General features: G+C 43.1%; 1 protein-coding gene across 1 annotated transcript in view; it reads left to right on the top strand.

The window, feature by feature from the left end:
• LOC129696034 (collagen alpha-1(IX) chain-like) overlaps positions 1-20801 on the top strand; it is a 159920-nt gene that overhangs the window by 46106 nt on the left and 93013 nt on the right. The window contains exons 8-11 of the mRNA XM_055633443.1: positions 3596-3757; positions 4882-4917; positions 12151-12226; positions 14977-15023. Of these exons, the coding sequence (XP_055489418.1) occupies positions 3596-3757; positions 4882-4917; positions 12151-12226; positions 14977-15023 (321 nt within the window). The remainder of the gene's footprint in view (positions 1-3595; positions 3758-4881; positions 4918-12150; positions 12227-14976; positions 15024-20801) is intronic.

Consider the following 20801-nt stretch of genomic DNA (forward strand, 5'->3'; position numbering starts at 1 on the left):
AAATCTGGTGAAAAATTCCAGTCTGAAATTCACCGAGAAAAAGAACAAATGTAATTTATTTCACCCTTGTTGTATATAACACAAACTCTACTGGTCAACATCAAGATGAAAATAACATCCGATGTGTCCCTGTGGGCTGTGTCCTGCCTGAAATTTGTTACCAAAGTCTTGACTGTTTCGTCACAGTGTGGAAGACTGCAATGCCAGAAATACCCTCTTTTGGTTTAGTTTAGTTTAGTTTAGTTTAGAGATACAGCCCACCAAGTCTGTGCAGACAGGCGATCCCCTTACACTAGCACTATCCTACACACTACGGACAATTTACAATTTTTACCAAAGCCAATTAACATACAAACCTGTACATCTTTGGAGCATGGGAGGAAACTGGAACACCCGGAGAAAAACTATGCAGTCACGGGAAGAACGTATAAACACTATACAGACAGCACCCATAGCCAGGATCGAACCCGGATCACTGGCGTTGTAAGGTAGCAACTATACCTTTGCGCTACCATGCCACCCTGTTCGGTGATTAAAAATAAGACTCTAGCTGCTATGTGAGATTGATCTGAACCCTTGGTCTGTTTTTGAAGAAATAGTGGAGTTATCTCCAGTATCCTATCAAACATTTCTTTCCCAACTAACATCATTAAATAAGACAATCTGGTAATGATCACTTAGTCACCAAGCTTCCTGTGCTGCAGTGACAATTCTCCATTCCTTAGAAACACTTTGTTCTGAGTTTGTTAAAGCAATAAAAAATTGATTACAAAAAATGTAATGTTTAAGAAGGAACTGCAAATGCTGGGAAATCGAAGGTAGAGTTTCTCCAGCATTTTTGTCTACCTTAACACATGTAATTGTTTGTTGAAACATGAATATTGAATCCTCTATTTTAATATATACTTCCTTAAAAATCAGAATTCAATGATAAATGGAGCACTAGATGATGCTCACCAGGAGATGAAATTGAAATTCTCTGAATGAGATTTTATGTTTCATCCTGGTTAGTATTGGAGGGTAAAAAAGGTGACAGATGTAAAATAGGCTGTCAATTTCCCATTGTCCACTTTGCAAGCGCAGTTCCCACCAGAACAAACCCGGCGTGGCTTCAATGGCTTGGTTTGACACTCTGACAGGGGGGGGGGGGGGGGAGCAGAGGAGAAGGGTGGCCTTCCATCAGTTATGTGATGGATGAAAAAATCCTAGCGTTATAGTGTGTAATGTTTTTGCTGCAAATTTCGTTTGGAAAAACACAATGCATTGACTTGAAGTGGAATCCTCTATTTTAGATGAAAAAATCAGACTGGTGGAAATGGAGGGATGATGGGAGTGATGAAATTGAAATTCACTGAATGAGATTTTATGTTTCATCCTGGTTAGTATTGGGGAAAAAAGGTGACAGGTGTAAAATAGGCTGTCAATTTGCCATTGTCCACTTTGCAAGAGTTCCCCAGGAGCAGGGGGTGGTGGGTGGAGCAGAGGGGGGTGGTAGGTGGTGAAAGGTGGCGGGGTAGAGCGCAAATGGTGGGGGAAGGATCAAGATGATGGTGGGGGGGGGGGGGGTGGTGGTTGGAGGGGGGGGGGTGTTGGGGGGGTGGAGGGGGTGGTGGGGGAGGGGGGGTGGGGGGGGGGGGGGCTGGTGTTTAGGGGCGGGGTAGAGGAATGGTGGGGGGAAGGGGATGGTGGGGGGGGGTGTGGGTGGTGGGGGAGTGGGAGTTGGGGGTGGGGGGTTGGGGTGGGGTGTGGGGGGGGAGGGGCTGGTGTGGATGGGGTGGGGATGGGATGGTGAGGGAGGGGGTAGTGGGGTGTGATAGGGGTGGGGGCGGGTGGTGTGGGGGTTGAGGGGTGGTGGGGGGATAGGGGTGGTATGGGGGGGGGGGGGGTGGTGGGGAACGGGGGAGGGTGGTGTGAGGGAGGGGGCTGGTGTGGGAGAGAGAGAGGGTGTTGTGGGACGGGGTGGGGTGGTGGGGGGGGGGGGGTTGATGGGAGGAGGGTGTGGTGTGGGAGGGGGGCCGTGTGGGAAGGGGAGGGCTGGTGTGGGAGGGCAGGGGTTGGCGTGGGGGTGGAGGGGTGGTGTGGTGGGAAGGGGCGGCGGTGGTCTGGGGGAGGGGAGGTGGTGGTGTGGGAGGAGAGGAGGGGGTGGTGTGGGAGTGGGGAGTGTAGTCTCAGTGGCTCACGGCCCCGGGTCAAGACTCACTCAACAGCTCTCGTCCCCGGCTGTACACATCGGCAACCGAGTTGTTGTGTTGTTCGCCGCCCCCGGTCGCTGAGCACAGCTCCCGCTCGCATAGCACAGACCCTTACTCGCAGAACCCAGCCCCCGCTCGCAGTCCAATTCAGCTTTATTCTCCCCGCCAGACAGCGGGTGCCGGAAGGGGCGTTACCTTCATGGTGACTGACAGGCGGGCAGATCAATCTGCTCATCTCATGATTTTTTAAACCTTCATAACTTTTGTAATATTTCACCGATCGGAACAAATCCTGATGCGCTTGGAGCAGAGGGAACGGTGAGTAAGGTGGTAAAAAAATCCTAGCGATATAGGGTACCATTATTGTGCAGTTTTAAAAACAATGTAGACCAGAAGTGGTCAAGATGAGCGTTTTAGTAATAGTATAGGTAGATGGATAGATTTATCTAGGGTAACCAATTTATTCTCCAAGTAAGATGGATATATTTCCAATACTGCTCTGCATCCATTGTTAATTTACCATTTATTCTGGGAAAACAATGTATTTGTGGTGTGTGTGGGGTAATGTGGAGGGGCTAGAGTGGGAGAGGAAGGGGGGAATGGGGTGGTGTGGGAGGGGTGAGGGGGTGGTGTGGGAGAGGGGAGCATGGTTGGTGTGTGGGGGGGGGGGGGATGGTGTGGGGGTGGTGAGTGTGGGAGCGTGGGGGGGGGGGGTGTTGTGGGGGGGGGTGGGTGGTGGTGTGGGAAGGTGGGGAGGGGTTGGTGGGGGCGAGGGGCAATTTCTGTTTCTTTGCTACAATCTGTTGGAGACTTAGGGTGGCACAGGCCTTTTCGTCGGGTAATTGCATAAATATGTAAGTAAAGATAGATGAAAAAAAAATACTTTCTTCTACAACCGCTATAATGTAATGCCAAATTTCTCACCCACTCTTTATTGGTATAATTTGCAAAAATCGGGGGGACTTTTGATTATATACAAGAGATTCAGAATGAAAAAGTAATACATTTAATATTTTTAGGTGAAATCAACTGCACAATTGTGAGCATTAGATGGAAAGATAAAAGCTATAGAAACTATTTATTCAAATGTTCAATTTTTAATTTCTCAGAACGGTTTTGCTTTTATTTAGCAGTTCAAATGTTATGCAGCAGTTGTTTGCTGTAATAAGTGCTGGTGAATCAAACAGGGCTTATGTATTTTTTGGTAGAATTAGGGTAACATTATCAAGGTAACTTTGAAGCTTCAGAATACTCAATAACTTTATAAATGAGGAACTGCGGGCATTTCTTCAAGTTCACTGTTCAGTATTTACCCCCATTATAGGCTGCCGTAGCAGATTTAGTTGGAAACATTCCTACCAACACAACAGTTTATTAATTCTTACTGATTTTTATTTTATTAGCCTGATTTCGATTTCAGACCTGATTATGGAAAACCAAGCCAGCCAGGTCCAATGGGACCTCCGGGTCCAGTAGGACCTCCAGGTTTTCCTGGGTCACCAGGTCCTTCAGGATTTCCAGGGATTCCTGGATCAACTGGGATGGATGGAAGAGATGGAGTTGATGTAAGCATTTACAACTTATTTATTCCAAATAGCCAGACCAACACCATAAAGGGTAGAAGCAGAGAAACATCGTAAGCTTTTTGTACATCTTCTGCAGCTATTAAAATATTTATTTTTGCAAACATGCTTTAATTTTATTAATGTCAAGATTGGTTTACTCTCACACCAAGACAGTGTAAGATACTGAACTATCTGACCTTTAAAGTCATAGTGATACGTTGTGGAAACAGGCCCTTCAGCCCACACTGGCCAACATGTCGCAGCTACAGTAGTTCCACCTGCTTGCATTTGGTCCATATCCCTCGAAACCTGTCCTATCCATGTAAATGATATATGATACTTTAATGATATCTGATTCTCAATCTGATTCTTTAGTACTGATATGAAGGCCTGATCACAACTCTGAAATGGATTTCATGGATGAATTCTGAAATCGTGGGTGAACTCTGAAATGGATCAAACAAACATTTGATTTTATGCATAACATTTAGATTGCAATTTACAGTTCCTGATTAGTGCACTGGCCAAGGCAATTCCATTTTGTGTACCTATGAACAACAGGCTGAGCTGTTGAACTCCATGGATCATGAGCTTATTTCTATTCCATCACAACATTTATTCCCTTCATGCTTTTAAAACTTTTAAATAACAATAATCTATCAATCAGAATCTGAAAATCCTGATTGACCCAGTATTCCCATGAGCAGTAAATTCAAAAAATAAATTACCATTTGCACAATACAGTGCCACCTGACTAGATTACTTAATGGTCTGTCTCTAATTTTAAGATAATGACATTATTTTATGGAAGGATTGTAGTTTTTGAGTTTTATCTACAGTTAATTAGATTGTGCCTAATGTTACAGCAAATCCTCCTTGCTGCCGTATTTGTACAGATAGATGGGTTTCAAGGGCTCTGAGCCAAATGCAGGTAAATGAGACCATCCCAGTATGCCAATTTGGTCAACATGCACAAGGTGGGCCATAGGGTCTGTATCTATGCTGTATGCTCCATGACTCCATCCCCGTTTCCTTTGGCCTGGGTGTAAAGTTAAGTCTTAACGTAATTATATATAGAGGAATTACTATTTGCTTATTGTAAATGTCCAATTTTCTTTTCACAGGGAGCGGTGGGTCCTCCTGGTCATTCAGGTCTTCCAGTAAGTATTGATGGTTTTCAAGAGTTATTTGGCTCGTAGCAACTTTTGAAAGTTTTATATAAAGAACCAGGATATATTTTATGAAAGTCAGATGAATTCTGCAACATTCTGCAGGAAATGCCATGAAGTGTATTGTTAACCAGTCTGCTGTAAATTTCTCCCCTAAAACTTAAAAACAATTCCAGTAAACCTTCAGTATAATAGTACTTTTTTCCTGTGAATGTCACTTGTCCAGTTCAAAGCCTTTGAAAGTACATTTAATAGAATTCCATGTTATTCATTTGTGAATTTGGGTCCATTAACCTTATGGTTTATCTTTCAGTGGAAAATGTCAATTGGTAGATGTAAAATACCTAGGTCCATCTAAATTCCTGTCTGCCATCCTGGCGGTCAGACAGTACAGCAATAATGGAATTGCTGACCAGTGTGATTAGTAAATTACCATGAATTAAGTCCAGGAAGTGCAGGATGTCACATAGCACCTGCAAATAATGTTAACATTTCAGATGAACACATTTGCATCAGAATCCAAAAACATTTTCACTATTTTCTGCTTATATTGCAGCTGTTTATTCTCCTTTTGTAATCTCTTTCAATTAGTCCACCACAGATCTAAATGTGTGGAAAGTAAAACTCTGATTGGTTGTGAAATTTGTGTATACGATCACCTATTCACCCCAAGCAAGGATTACGTAACAAATGCCATTGTTTAAGTGTGAACAATTCAAGAGTGAAACATTGAACAGTGCATTTTGTAGATGGCACATACTGCAATGTCTATACCAATGACGAAGAACATCAATAGGCTGCTTTATCCTGGATAGTGTCCAGTTCTTGAAAGTTGCTAGCACTGCACTCATCTAGGGAAGTAAAGAGCATTTCATCATATTTTTGAAATGGGGCCTTTTATCAAAGGCATTGTTCATATCAAGTGCAAATTACTATCTATATATTTATAAAAGTCTTGCTTCTATAAGTGTGTGTGTGAGTGTGATAGTATTTTCGCCAAAATGGTACACAATAGCGTGAACATTTTTGCAGAACCTCACTCAGCTTTTTCCCGCCGTCGATGTAATGTTTCCTTCAGATTTGATGTTATTTTTCACAAGTTATTGATATTTAAAGTTTAAAAAAAGCCAAATTCGAGAATAATAACTGCCTTTGAGAGGGAGACTATTCCAGCAGCTTCCAGTAATTATGTCACAATGGCATCTCACAGTTGTCCAATCACAATGGGATCTCATTTACACAAGCTGCCATGAAGATTCCGAAAACCGAAAATGACATCACAATGTGATCTCTGCTGACAATACACAAGCTATGAGAGTGTTTTTACATTGTTGTAAGGAGATGGATGTAGTAGGGGGATTTAAAAGTTTTAAAGTGACACTTAAAAGTTGGATTTCTTCAAATCTGCACTGGCAGTTAGGCAATTATGACGTCACAATGCCCTACCAACTACAACTGAGTCCTTCACAGCAAATGTCCTTCAGGGAAAGAATCTGCCAGCCTAACCCAGCACAGCAAAGTTTAATGATTAGATTTGGATAACAAAAGATGGTCTTGTCAGTGGCACCTACATCATATTAAATTTAGTCCAATTGTATTTTTTTTTGGTGAATTTTGGGGGGGGGGGGGGGGGGGGGGGGGGGGGCAGAATTGCATTGGGGGAATGGGTTGCGTTGGGAGAATGGATACATCACAATGGAATCTCATTATAGCAGCAAATCTGGGGGGGTTTAGAGTTTGGGGAAGGGGGGTTAGTGTGTGTGCGTGTGTGTATGTGTAGGGGGGGTTAGTGTGTGTAGGGGAGGTGGGTGTGTGGGGGGGGGTTAGTGTGTGTGAGGGGGGGTTAGTGTGTTGGAGGGGTTAATGTGTGGGCAGCAGGGTTAGTGTTTGTGGGAAGGGGGGGGTCATGTCACAATGGGAACCCGTCAGCCGCGCCTGTGCCATTTTAGTGTCCCAGCTACAGCTGGTAATAAAGGCCGATTGCAGCTGTCTGCTCCATTTTGGTCATCCCGCGATCCTATGTCCCTCTCCATGCCTGGCCCTCTCCAGCCCTTGTTTGTCTTCCACAGTCGACCACGAGGGCATGGAAGGTAAGTCACCCTGCTTCTTCTCACATGGCCTTTTATCCAGAATCTGCCGCTGTCACAGTCTGAGAAGATTACAGAAAGACGGTTTGTCAAGGAGGACTCTCTCTAACTTCTACAGGCATGCTGACCAGTTGCATCGTGGCTTGGTTCGGCAACTTGAGCGCCCTGGAGAGGAAAAGACTACAAAAAGTAGTAAATACTGCCCAGTCCATCATTGGCTCTGACCTCCCTTCCATCGAGGGGATTTATCGCAGTCGCTGCCTTAAAAAGGCTGGGAGTATCATCAAGGACCCACACCATCCTGGCCACACACTCATTTCCCTGCTACCTTCAGGTAGAAGGTACAGGAGCCTGAAGACTGCAACAACCAGGTTCAGGACTAGCTACTTCCCCACAGCCATCAGGCTATTAAACCTGGCTCGGACAAAAGTTTGAACATTAATAGTAAGATTAAACGAGAACTTACCAGTTTGAAGTTTGATCTTTATTTTATGAGGAGTTACGATGAGGGATTACGTGAAGACCCCGTCCAGCACGCATGCGCGACATTCGTCAAAGCAGCGGTGTGAAGTCACAGACAACAGTAGATTAAATAAACATAGTAAGATAAGAAGAATTAGAATACCAGTTGACCTTTATGATAGAGGGCGGGAGCGGAGGGCACGCAATCCCTCATCGTAACTCCTCATAAAATAAGGATCAAACTTCAAACTGGTAAGCTCGTTTAATCTTACTATTTTACTTCGGAGTCACGTGAGTGACTACGTGAAGATTTTAAAGATCTGTGATTTCATGCCTTGGAACGAGTCCATGCTTCACTCACTGCCTTAGTTGACCAGGGGAGGAAGTATGTTATCATATTCAGATATGAATAATGACAATAGTAACCTCCCTTACCCGGGAGAAACTATGAACAGAACTTAACATAGAGTTCGTAAATATCCCCCATCTGGCAATGGGTTAGTATTAAATGTGTGGAAAATTGCTAGATTCACCATCTTGCAACCGCTAGGATGTGGTCCCGCTAACTTCCATAACCCTGCTGCTGAGGTTGTTACAGCCTTGGTGGAGTGATTTGAAATGTCAGTATTTACTCCTGTATAAGCCAGACCCATAACCACCTTAAGATGGTCTGAAGTGATACCTTCTTTTGAGGGTGGATGTAACTAACAATATTGCTAGTTCAGAGTCTCTAGGCTCTAGTGATCTAACATTCTGGTGTAGATGTGTGACCATACACAATCGAAGGTTCATGGGATATGTGAACATCTAGTTTGAGATCTGGTGCCCCTGGTCTATACTGCTTGTCTAAGTCATAACATAAGTGTTATTTAGTCTGCAGATATAATCATCCTAACCAGTCAACGTTTATGTAATGACTAGACCCGTAGTGCTGCATGCAGGGCTATGAGCATAACCACTTAGAAGTGAGTTACTCCAAGGACAGGGATGTAGCTGGAGCCCTTCAGCGAAATGACGTAGCACAACGTTAACACCCCATATCTCTGCTTCCCTAGGCCTGGGTGTTTTCGAGTTGCAGATTTTCTTCATAATCTAGAGCTCAGAGGGTGACCCCCCCAGAGTGGATTCTACTACTTTCAGCCAGTATGATGAAGCACTTAGGTATGGTAGATGGCACTTAAGACATCATGTTTGTCAAGCCCTCGTATGAGCCTGAACTACAAGACGTCAGTCATCCGTGATGAATATGTAATATAATTGCAAAACTAATACCTCCCATCTCCTTATGAGGAAATATTGATATTTTTTGGTGCTATCCCTGCGATCTGCAGCGAGCACGTTCATGGTTGGTTTAACAACCCCAGCCACAGGAACTGTCTTCTCAGTCTCTGTAATACAAAGAATTTATTATATCATGCTGAGGACGGTTTCCCGCATCACGGCTAGACCAATACTTGTGTCTAGAATAACCATATATGGTTCTATCATTCCCCACATCAGTGGGAACCATGGCTGGCTAAGCCCGGCAGGCACTATAAAAATGCCTGAGGCGGGAACTTGCTGAATTTTGCAAACCCGTCTGTTGAGGCAGAAATGGAGGAAAACATAAAAGAACATTCCTCCTTAGTGTAGCTAGAATGTAACGAACGCTACCGATATGCCACATATTTTCCACTGGTGATTGAGCCTGGATGCAAGTTTCTTGGTCTTTAATGTTCACAATGTATTTTAATACTTTGTGATCCAACACCCATATTGTGTACCGTAATGAGTTTTGGGTAAACTATCACCGGATATTTTGACTTGTTTGCACCAATGTAAACAGACACTTGCCACCACCGAAGTGTATCAACTTGGACTAGAGAATGCAGATAGGCATATTCGCATACACCTTTAATCCCCAGAATGCATCCAGTGTCTATAGGTAGTTGATACCATGTAACTGAGGAATTGGTAACTCTACCATCCACATCTGTAACTAGATAGCATGAGCAAATTCTCATCCTGAACAATAGCATCAGTTTGTAATTTAATTAAAGATTTACTGATTTAGTGGAATAGCATAGAGCTGGTAACAATGAACACGTGGTACTTGAGTGCTTACTTATTTTGCTTGCTGTTTAGTTCTGATTGTGCAAAGGCCTAAATAGCACAGATGTAAGCCAATTATACTTGATGAACAGAAGGTTGCTTGATCAGTATTGTTACGTGCTTCAATTAATTCCAATCCCGTACCTCAGGGCGGAGTCCCAGACGATTAAATAGAGTTAAAGGTAATCCCAATCATCAATAAGTTCAGTTGATATTAACTTAAATTTATCTGGACAGATGAGAACCCAATTTCTCAAATGGGTTTTGCGGCTGATACAGCTAACTTAGCAAAATACAGCGTTTAATCTCATCCAGATAGTTTTTAACAATATGTTTTAAACTCTGAGCAGCCGAAGCACTCATTTTGTAAATAACCTAGGAACTGAAGTTAGCCTATTTTGCAATGTTTTAACTGTATCATTGCTCCATCCAGTTAAATTTCAGATATTTCCGGTGCCCTGTGAATGAAGCGGACCCCATGGGAATTAATAGTCATGAATAGTTGCCTAAAGAGGCAACTCCAGCCATATTCCTAGACTGTCTCGCTTGTACTGTGCAGTATAAACTATCTCATCCAACCTTCTTGTAAATGGTCCACAACCCCACGTTTTGGAAAGAACCAGACCCACCTACTGTCATGGCTACCGGTGGCTTTATGGTAAGCCCAAAAGGCCCCCGATGTGGGTTTGGTTTCCATCCTTGATTGGGGCGTAGGGCTGTTGGTGTATGTTGACCCATGTCTTTCCAGGTGCATGGCAACTCCCAGCTGGCACCTGTTCCTCAGATATGCTTCAAATTCTGAGTCGGTTGCCAACTGATTCCTCGCATTCACTTTTGCAGAAGGGAGTTTTGTAGGCAGCCCTGAAAAAGGTGCTGGCACGGCTCTCGAGGAGACCTGCGCTGATATGGCCCTCCCTGGCCGATTAGGATGGGTAAAACGTCCGAGGACGAACCCATATCGGAGGGGCCCCCCCGGCCTGACTGCAGTCTAGGCCTTTCAGTCTCCTGTTTTAGCTCTTACCCTCCTCGAGCAGCCGGTGTCTGAATTCGCCGCCGGCTACCCGCTCTTCTGCGGTCCTAGCCGTGTCTTCCACATGGTCCCCGTAGTTGGGGTGTCCCCCAAGCATGGTTCTACCCGCGGTCTTCCACACGGTCCCCGTGGCTGTTTCCCCCATGCATGGATCTACCCGCAGCTTTTTCACGGTTCCCGTAGTTGAGGTTTTCCCGTGGCCTCCAAAGTCGGGTTCCTGCCGTCTTCCCGCGGTCTCCGAAGTCGGGTACTCGTGGTCTTCCCGCGGTTTCAGAGACCGGGTTACCCGCTGTCTTCCCCCCATCCCGGAAGGCAGGTTACCTGCAGGCTTCTGAGGTTCCGTGCTCCCCGCAGCCAGGCTTCTTCCTGCGGTCGGCATTCCCCATGGCCCTTGTAGTTGGGACATAAAATGCTGGCAAAACTCAGCGGGTGCAGCAGCATCTATGGAACCTTGTAGCAGAGATCCTTGCGGTGTCGGGAACTGGGATTTCCCCTTTGAATGCTCCCTCAGTTTGAGGCTTCCCCCGAGCCAGCGTGGCTTAGTAAATGGGGTTTCCCCGCGATTCTGTGGTCGGCTTTGGATATCCCCGCGGTCCCTGATAAAGGGTTTCCCCATGATTCTGTGGTCAGCTTCGGATATCCCCGCGATTCGCAGCCGGGATTTCCCCCACACCCCCACACCCTCGGCGGTCCCTGTAGAAGGGAGCCGGGTGGCGCTGGGGTTCCGACCTCGGACCTCCAACAGGAGCTCTGAACGCTTCCTGCAGTAAAAAAGAGACCTGAAAAAGTTTTTAAAAACTTACCTTCAGGTCCGAGCTGTTGGAAGCAGCGCTCCAATAGCCTGTCGTTTGCGCAATGCGAGAGACGATATGTCGCTGAAGTAAAATAGCCCATTATCTGTTATTTGCATTTTATCAGTTTATTTATTCATGTGTGTATATATTTATATAATGGTATATGGACACACTGATGTGTTTTGTAGTCAATGCCTACTATGTTCTGTTGTGCTGAAGCAAAGCAAGAATTTCATTGTCCTATCAGGGACACATGACAATAAACTCTCTTGAATCTTGAATCTCTTGCTCCACCTCCTCTCCGAATCCCGATCCATGGGGCGAGCAGGGGCCGGGCTCGATTGCCTTCCCTCTCTGAGTATTGTGGCTAACAAATATATAAAACAAAGTCTGAAGAGTGGTCTCGACCCAAAACGTCGCCTATTCCTTTTCTCCAGAGATGCTGTCTGATCCGCTGAGTTTCTCCAGAGATGTTGTCTGACCTGCTGAGTTACTTTGTATCGATCTTTGGTTTAAACCAGCATCTGCAATTCCTTCCTATAAACAAAGGATTAATTCGAGATCAGTTCTTTAGAATTATGCTTCTTTTTACATCTCAAATTGCTATGTTCTCCTTGAAAAACAAATCCCGCCATTGACCCTGATTTTGTCAGAATCAAATCTGCGTTACCAATGAAATACATAGCCTGTGAATATTCTCATTGAAATCTATTTAATTGTAACAGCTTACTTAAGAAATATTCTCATTTGTTTCATTCAGGGCCAGAAAGGAGAAAGAGGTGATACTGGTTTCATTGGACGACCCGGGAAACCGGGCATTCCAGGCATTAATGTAAGTACAGCAAGCAATTCCCAGATACCTCTGTAGTACGAGACTTAACAAACGAGTCTCTGAGCTTTGTTCATTTAGCTATGTGGATTCATATCACCACTACAATTACTGCATGTCCTTTTGAAGTCTGTCAGAGGTTCATTATTTTCCTTTGTAATGTCCACCTTGAGTCATATTTTAGTCTGCATTTTTCATCACATTACCAAATAGAAACATAGAAACATAGAAATTAGGTGCAGGAGTAGGCCATTCGGCCCTTCGAGCCTGCACCGCCATTCAATATGATCATGGCTGATCATCCAACTCAGTATCCCGTACCTGCCTTCTCTCCATACCCCCTGATCCCCTTAGCCACAAGGGCCACATCTAACTCCCTCTTAAATTAGCCAATGAACTGGCCTCAACTACCCTCTGTGGCAAGAGTTCCAGAGATTCTCTCTGTAAAAAAGTTCTTCTTTCGGTTTTAAAGGATTTCCCCCTTATCCTTAAGCTGTGACCCCTTGTACCTTTCTGTGTGCATGGTTTCAAAATATTTAGTTGAGGGATATTGGCTTCACGGGCTTAGCCAGCATTTAATTGCCCATCCCAAATTGCCCTTGAGAATGTGGTGGTGAGCTGCCTTTTTGTAGTGCTACAGTCCTTGTAGTATGAGTATGCCCATCATTTTGTTTAGGAGGGAGTCCCAGCATGAGGCCTTCCACATGTGGAATATCCTTCCACATAAATATGTTACATGGTTTGGAGGGGTGGTTTCAGGTGGTGGTGATGCATTTACAGCCATTGTCCTTCTGGCTGGTAGGGGTTGTGGAGTTCCTGAGGAACTCTTGTAGTGATGTCCTGTAGATGAGACAAATGACCTCCAACAATCAGAGCCATTGTCCTTTATGCTAGGTATGATTCCAATCAATGTTAGTATTACCCCCTGATTCCCATTGACTAGTTTATCCAGGCCTCCATGGTGTGCATCTTGCTCAAATGCTGCCTTACTGTCAAAGGCAGTTTGTAAGATAACACACAAGAGGCATCAGTTCCACTTCATGTCCAGATTTCATCCGTTTTGCCCACTTTGCACTAAGGCTACAATGTCAGTAAATTCCAAATGTTCACTAAATATCATGAATTCTGGATTGAACAGCGTTGTGCTGAAGCAAAGCAAGAATTTCATTGTCCTATCTGGGACACAAGACAATAAACTCTCATGAATCTTGAATTTTGAATCTTCCCATTTCTGGGTCTACATTTTCCATGCAATTTCTTCTAATTGTTAAAACCCCTCTCCTTTTATCGAACCCAACTTTCAAATCCTCTGAAATATTTTGTCATCATTTTCTCAATTCTTTTTACGTTTAATATCAAATCAAACTTTATAACATAATCTTTCTTAGGCTCCATTATCCATTTCCGCTAAACTAAAATGACAACACTGTACTATTTTAGTGCATACTTTCTTGAGACATTATACTTCTCTTAAAACACGAGGCTTTTAACCACAGTATTTTTATTGCTTTAAGAGGCCTTAGACTTCACCTTAAGTTAATAGTGAATAATGAATATTAATGATTTGGAAGTGAATGTAAATTCAGTGTTACTAAGTTTGCAATTGGTGGTACAGTAGACGGTGGAGAACATTATCTATAATTAATAATGGATCATGATTCAACTGTGCCAATGGGCTGAGGTATGGCAGATGGAGTTTTATTCAGATAAATGGTGTTGCACTTTGACTTGGACAAATCAGAATAAATATTGGGACTCTGAAGGGTGTTGTATGACCGAGGGAGCAAGGGGCTCAGGTACATAATTCCATGAAGGTGATGACACCAGTGGACAGAGTGAAGAAGGTGCTTGGCATGCTTGCCTTCATTGGTGTGTGTTTTGAGTACAAGAGTTGGGACGTCATGTTCTACTGTACAAGAGATTGGTAGGGCCATATTTGGAGCACTGTGTACAGTTTTGGTTATCCTGCTTAGAAGGATATCATTAAATTGGAAAAGGTGCGCAAAGGATTTCCGACAAAGGTTACTGGGTTTGAATTATAAGTAGAGACTGGACAGGCTGGATTTCTTCTCTGTGGAGTATTGAAGGTTGAGGGGTGACCTTACAGAGGCATGTAAATCATGGAGGGCATAGATAAAGTGAACAGCCAGAGTATTTTCTCCAGGGTAGAGGAATTCAAAACTAGAAGCTGTAGTATTAAAGTGAGGGGGGAACAATTTAAAAGGGACCCTAGAGGAAACATTTTCACACAGTATGGTGCATACATGGAATGACCTGCCAGAATAAGATGGGTGCAAATATGATATTTAAAGATCTACTTAGATAGGTACTGTATATGGATAGGATAGGTTTGGAGGGATATGGGCCTGACATTGACAATTGGGCCTATCTCAGTAAGGCGACTTGGTCAGCATGGACGGAGTTGGACTGAAGGGCTCTTTTCCATGCTGTAAAACACTGATTTCCCCAAAAAAAATACAGCTGACATTGTACAACGGAGGCATCTCAAAATGCACACAAATGCAGATGGCACTCTTTGGTAGAAAATGGGGATATTAATGAATGTATTTGCTTTCCCAAATTATAACTGTTCAACTAAGCCTGACTGAAGAAATTACTTTATATTGTACCATGAATCTCTTATCCTTGTTGAGTTCATCAAATATATGGCAAGCATGTTTCTCAGGGATTTGCATTACAGCAATTCTAAAACTGTTTTACACAGAGCTGGTGAATTCTGGAACTCTCTGCACAGAGGGAGTCCGGGTCTAATTGGACCAGTGGGGGGAGTTAGAGGCCGTGTGGTAAGTGATCAGGAGGTAATGGAGAGAAGATTATTTAATTGAGTGGATGATCAGCCATGTTTTGAATGGCGGTGCACTCTTGGGTTGGCTACCCTCAAGTTCAAAGATCTATGTTTCTATATGTTCATTCAGAGGTGCTGTTTTGTAAATATATCCTTGTGTGAAATCTACAAAGCACAGTTTGCCTGGCAAAAACTGTATCCTTGGTTTTCAACACCACGCTTAATGTGTAATGCACACAGTGGGGCCAGAAGGCCATGGTAAGTGACAAAAAATAATTATTATTGAAGAAGGTGGAGAAGGGTTTTCTTGTTGCCCAAAAAGTTCAAAGCCTATTTCCACTCGCTTTAATAGATGTGTGTGAAATGCTGCACAGTTGCCTGAGTCCTTCTCAACAGCTTTTTTGCACACTGCCATATAACTTGCTCATTTGCTGTCCAAAATTCATGAACTCGGGTGTTGGGCTGCACAGTATTGATGCTGTTGGTAAATATAGTGCATTCTTCCAGAACCTTCTTCTATGATGTCAAGTTTGCCGATGACTCGAAAATGGGTGGTATTGTAGGGAGTGAAGATAGTTGTCAAAAATTGCAGCAGGATCTTGATCGGTTGGGTAGGTCAGCTGAGGAATGGTTGATGGAATTGAATGCAGAAATAATTGTGAGGTAAAGCAAAACCTACACAGTGAACGATAGGGCTCTGGGGAGTGTAGTAGAGCAGAGGGATTTAGGAGTACAGGTACATGGTTTGTTGAAAGTGGCATCACAGTTAGATAGCTTTTTGCACATTGGCCTCCATCAGTCAGAGCATTGAGTATAGAAGTTGGGCGATCATGTTGCAGTTGTGTAACACATTGGTGAGGCCACATTTAGAATATTTTGTTCAGTTTTAGGCACTATGTTATAGGAAATATGTTGTCAAGCTGGAAAGGATGCAGAGAAGATTTACAAATACGTTGCCAGGACTCGAGGGCCTGAGCTACAGGGAGAGGTTGAGCAGGCTAGGACACTATTCCTTGGAGCATAGGAGGATGAAGGTAATCTTATAGAGGCTTACAAAATAATGAGAGGAATAGATTGGGTAGACACTCAGTGTCTCCTCCCCAGTGTAGGGGAATCAAGAATGTAAGGACATAGGTTTAAGGTGAGGGGGAAAAGATTTAATAGGAACTAACATTTTCACACGAAGGGTGGTGGGTGTATGGAATGAGGTGCCGGAGAAGGTAGTTGAGGCAGGGACTATCGCAATATTTAGACAGGTACATGGATTGGACAGGTTTAGATGGATATGGGCCAAATGCAAGCAGGTGGGACTAGTGCAGATAACACATTGGCCGGTGTGGGCAAGTTTGGCCAAAGTGCCTGTTTCCATGTTAATTCTGACTATGATTCTATGTCCAGTTAATTCTGTTTACCATGAGATGTCTTATGCTGGCAGGTTGCAAAATATTAACAGTCAGTGGAGCTGGGGCTACGGTCCAGAATAGGAAGATCAGGAACATGGGCTGCGTTTTGGACCAGAGTTGGTATCAGCAGTGCTTGCATGTTTCAACTTGGATCTTACATGTTGAAACATGTATGCAAGTTGTGATATTCACAGAGGGATTGACCACTGCATGTCATTGTAGTTATGGGGTTATTGTGAGGGAACCTGGTGGTAACCACATTTTGTTTGTAATCCACTGGAAGTCATGCCCCTATCTCTTGTGAATACCATGAGCTTAGTGTGTCATGGTAACTGGATTATACGCCATCTCTGAAATTCATGTCCATGCCCATGAATATCATAGAACTGAAGTTCATAAATTCATACATTATAGGAGCAGAATTAGGACATTCAGCCCACCCCTCTACTCTGCCATTCAATCATGGCCGATCTATCTGTCCCTCTCAACCTCATTCTTTTGCGTTCTCCCCATAATCCATGACATCCATATTAATCAAGAATCTGTCAATCTCCACCTTAAAAATATCAATTGACCTGGTCTCCACAGCCGTCTGTGGCAATAAATTCCACAGATTCACCACCCTCTGAGTAAAGAAATTCTTCCTCATCTCCTTTCTAAAGGTACATCCTTTTATTCTGGGGTTATGGTCTCTGGTTCTAATCTCTTCCACTAGTGGGAATATACCTCCCACATCCACTCTATCCAGACCTTTCACTATTAGGTAGATTTCAATGAGGTCCCCCTCATCTTTCTAAACTCCAGCGAGTACTGGCCCAGTACCATCAAACGCTCATCATATGTTAACTCAATCATTCCTGAGATCATTCGTGAAAAAGTCCTCTGGACCCTCTCCAGAGCCATCACATTCTTCCTCAGATATGCGGCTCAAAACTACTCACAATACTCTAAATGTGGTCTGACCAGTGCCTTATAAAGCTTTATGAAGTGTGCGAGCAACAGAATACAATGCCAACTATACAATCTAACTCAAGATGCATCTACATAATTCAGATACAGAGATTAAAAACTGCAATGTCTGTTTTTTAGGTGACTTAGTCGTGCAATGCACCATGAAATGTATTAACAAACATATTCACCAAGAAGGTAGACAAAAATGCTGGAGAAACACACCAAGAAAATCGGTTACATCTTGGATGGCTCTGACAATGGATTTTTTTTTCTTTTCTTTTTTCAATCCCATCTCTCAGGAGATACTAAGCCGAGAATGGCAAATACTTTTGAAGGAAGATATGTAGGAATGAAGGAGATTCTTGAATCAGTTGAGCTTGAGTTACTATTCTTGCAAAACTCCACTGGGACTTTATTGACAGATATTGTTATAGAGTTCATAGAGTTGTACAGTGTGGAAACAGGTTCTTCGGCCTAACATGCCCACACTAACCAACATGTCCCATCGACACTAGTCCCACCTGCATGCATTTGGCTCATATCCCTCTAAACCCATCCTATCCATGTACCTGTCAAAATGTTTTTTTAAATATTGCAACAGTACTTGTCTGAACTAACTTCTCTGACAGCTGATTGCACACACTCACCATCTTTTGTGTCAAATAGTTACCTCTCAGGTTCCTATTAAATCTTTTCCCCCTCACCTTAAAGGGCCTGTCCCACTTAGGCGATTTTTCAGCGGACTGCCGACTACTGTCAAGTTTGCAGCACTCACCTGTAAAACCGGGAACTGTAACGGCGACTGTCAGAGTGGAACGCACACACACACACACACAAACACATCGCAAAGGCGGGGGTCAGGGAAAGCGGGGGAGCGCTGTCTGAAATTCACACGGTGCAAAGCCATGATACAGACACACACCGCGATGAACAGGAAGGTTAAGACGGGAAGCACAGTGTACGGTAAGTCCTTTAAAAGAGGGGGTGGGGGAAGAAGGGGAGAGAAGGAGTGGAGACACTTTTAATCAGCCAGAGATACACAGCTGTGAAGTTTGGCGGGCATTTAACATGGTTATCCTTGGTTCTGAAAACTCGTGCTTACATTTTTTTCCCTCAATGAGCCAATGTAAATGCTCGGTCAGCATAGGCGATTAACTAAAACTACCTACAACTACCTCGACTACGCGCTAACTACATGGCGACCCCACATCAACTGCAGGACTACAGGACCAATTTTTTGGTCGCAGAAAAATGTTCAACATGTTGAAAAATCTAGTTCCCAGAATGCGGGAACTCCTTGCGACCATGAAGGAGACTCATCAGAGACCACCAGCGAACACGTGGCGACCATATGGCAATCATGAGTCGAGCACAGAGCCTTCTGCACTCGCCTAAAATGTCGCCTAAGTGGAACAGACCCTTAAGGGTATTTCCTGTAGTTCACAATTTCCCTACTCTGGGCAAGAGCATGTGTTTACTCAATATTATCCCTCTATTGATTTTGCGCACCTCTTTAAGATCACTCCTCATCCTTTTGTGCTCCAAGGAATAGTGTCCTGAGTCACAGAATCTTATATGTTATAAAGTTATCAGCATCATTTAGGTACTTACAGATGGGGAAAGCTAAATATTACGGCATATTGTTTATTTCAAGGAATTGCAACAAAAAACCTCTAGTAAATTCAGAAAATAAATTGCAAAATGGAAACCAGATTTATTAAATATTTTCGAAATAATGAAAAACATAGCTAGCCCTACTAAATATTGGGGTGGTAAGGACAAGGAGGACATCTGGAATGTTTATAGAATCACCTGGCAAAATGTTAAAGTTGAGTTGAGTGTCTGAACTTAAATTGCATACTTGATATAATGGGTTATTTCACAGCCACCAAATACAATCTGTTCAGTCCAGGTTGAGTTCAGCTTTGGAAGCAGTCAGTGAGTATGGTATCTAAAAGTAAAGATAAAATGCAAGGATATCAACAGGATCCTGTATCCAGTGTCTTATTGCCCTTGTCGAGTAATTGACTAAAGTCAAGGTTAATTTTGAAACATTCTCAAGGCAATAGATTTATTCTGTAGAGTCGCCCAGAAAGAGTGGCGTACATTGTTTCACATGTGCTGTTAGTCTTTCATTCTCACTGATGAAATTGAACATCCAATAAAAGATGCCACCTTCAAAATTGCAAAGGAGGTTGGGATAATATGGACATGGTTTGCAGGGCCTGAAATAAAGAGGTCTTACAGACAAATGTATCAACATATTATTATAGATCGGTACTGACTACCATTCATTTAATCTATCTATATATACAATGCATTCAGAAAGTATTCAGACCCCTTCACTTTTTCCACATTTCGTTACGTTACAGCTTTATTCTAAAATGGATTAAATTCATGTTTTTATCGCCAATCTACACACAATACCTCATAATAAAAAAGCAAAAAGAGGTGTTTAGAAATTTTTCCAAAGTAATTAAAAATAAATAACTGAAATATCACATTCACATAAGTATTCAGACCCTTTGCTACGACACTCAAAATTGAGCTTCAGTGCATCCTGCTTGATTATCCTGGAGCTGTTTCTACAACTTGATTGGAGTTCATAAGCGGTAAATTAAATTGATTGTACATGATTTGGAAAGGCACATGCCTGTCTATATAAGGCCCCACAGTTAGACAGTGCATGTCAGAGGAAAAACCAAGCCATGAAGATGAAGGAATTATCCGTAGACCTCCGAGACGGGATTGTGTCGAGACAGAGATCTGGGGAAGGGTATAAAACAATTTCTGCAGCATTGCAGGTCCCGAAGAGCACAATGGCCTCCATCATTCTTAAATAGAAGAATTTTGAAACGACCAGGACTCTTCATAAAGCTGGCCGCCCGGCCAAACTGAGCAATTCAATATTAATTTCTTAGTGTTAGTTAATGTCAATTAGTGTGTGCGTACATATGTGCATGTTGGTCATTCACCGTCTCTCAGGTTATGGCATGCTGTTACGTATTGTGCACCAAGATGTGCCGTATTTCCTTGGCCAAGGATTATTTTTAGATTTGATGTATCATCTAGTTCTTTAAAATCAGGTGTTGCCACACTAAGTTTGTCAAAGTATGCTTTCCTTGTTTTGTACATTTTTTTGCATTTTAGGAGGAAGTGCACCTCTGTTTCAACCTCATCTGTCAAACAGTGGCCGCATATTCTGTTTTCTCTTGGTTGGCAGAATTTGTCTCCCTCTCTCTCTCTGTATATTGTATTCTTTTCACTTAGTATGGCTGTATGGTAACTCAAATTTCACTGTACCTTAGTCGGTTAAGTGACAATGAACGCAAACTTGAACTTGAAATTTCAGATATATGTACAAATGTATATATATCTTATGTTTTATGTGTTGTCCGAGTCTAGGTACCTGCGATGCAGCT

This window comes from Leucoraja erinacea, chromosome 4 (genome assembly GCF_028641065.1).
Source record: "Leucoraja erinacea ecotype New England chromosome 4, Leri_hhj_1, whole genome shotgun sequence".
Classification (NCBI taxonomy): domain Eukaryota; kingdom Metazoa; phylum Chordata; class Chondrichthyes; order Rajiformes; family Rajidae; genus Leucoraja; species Leucoraja erinaceus.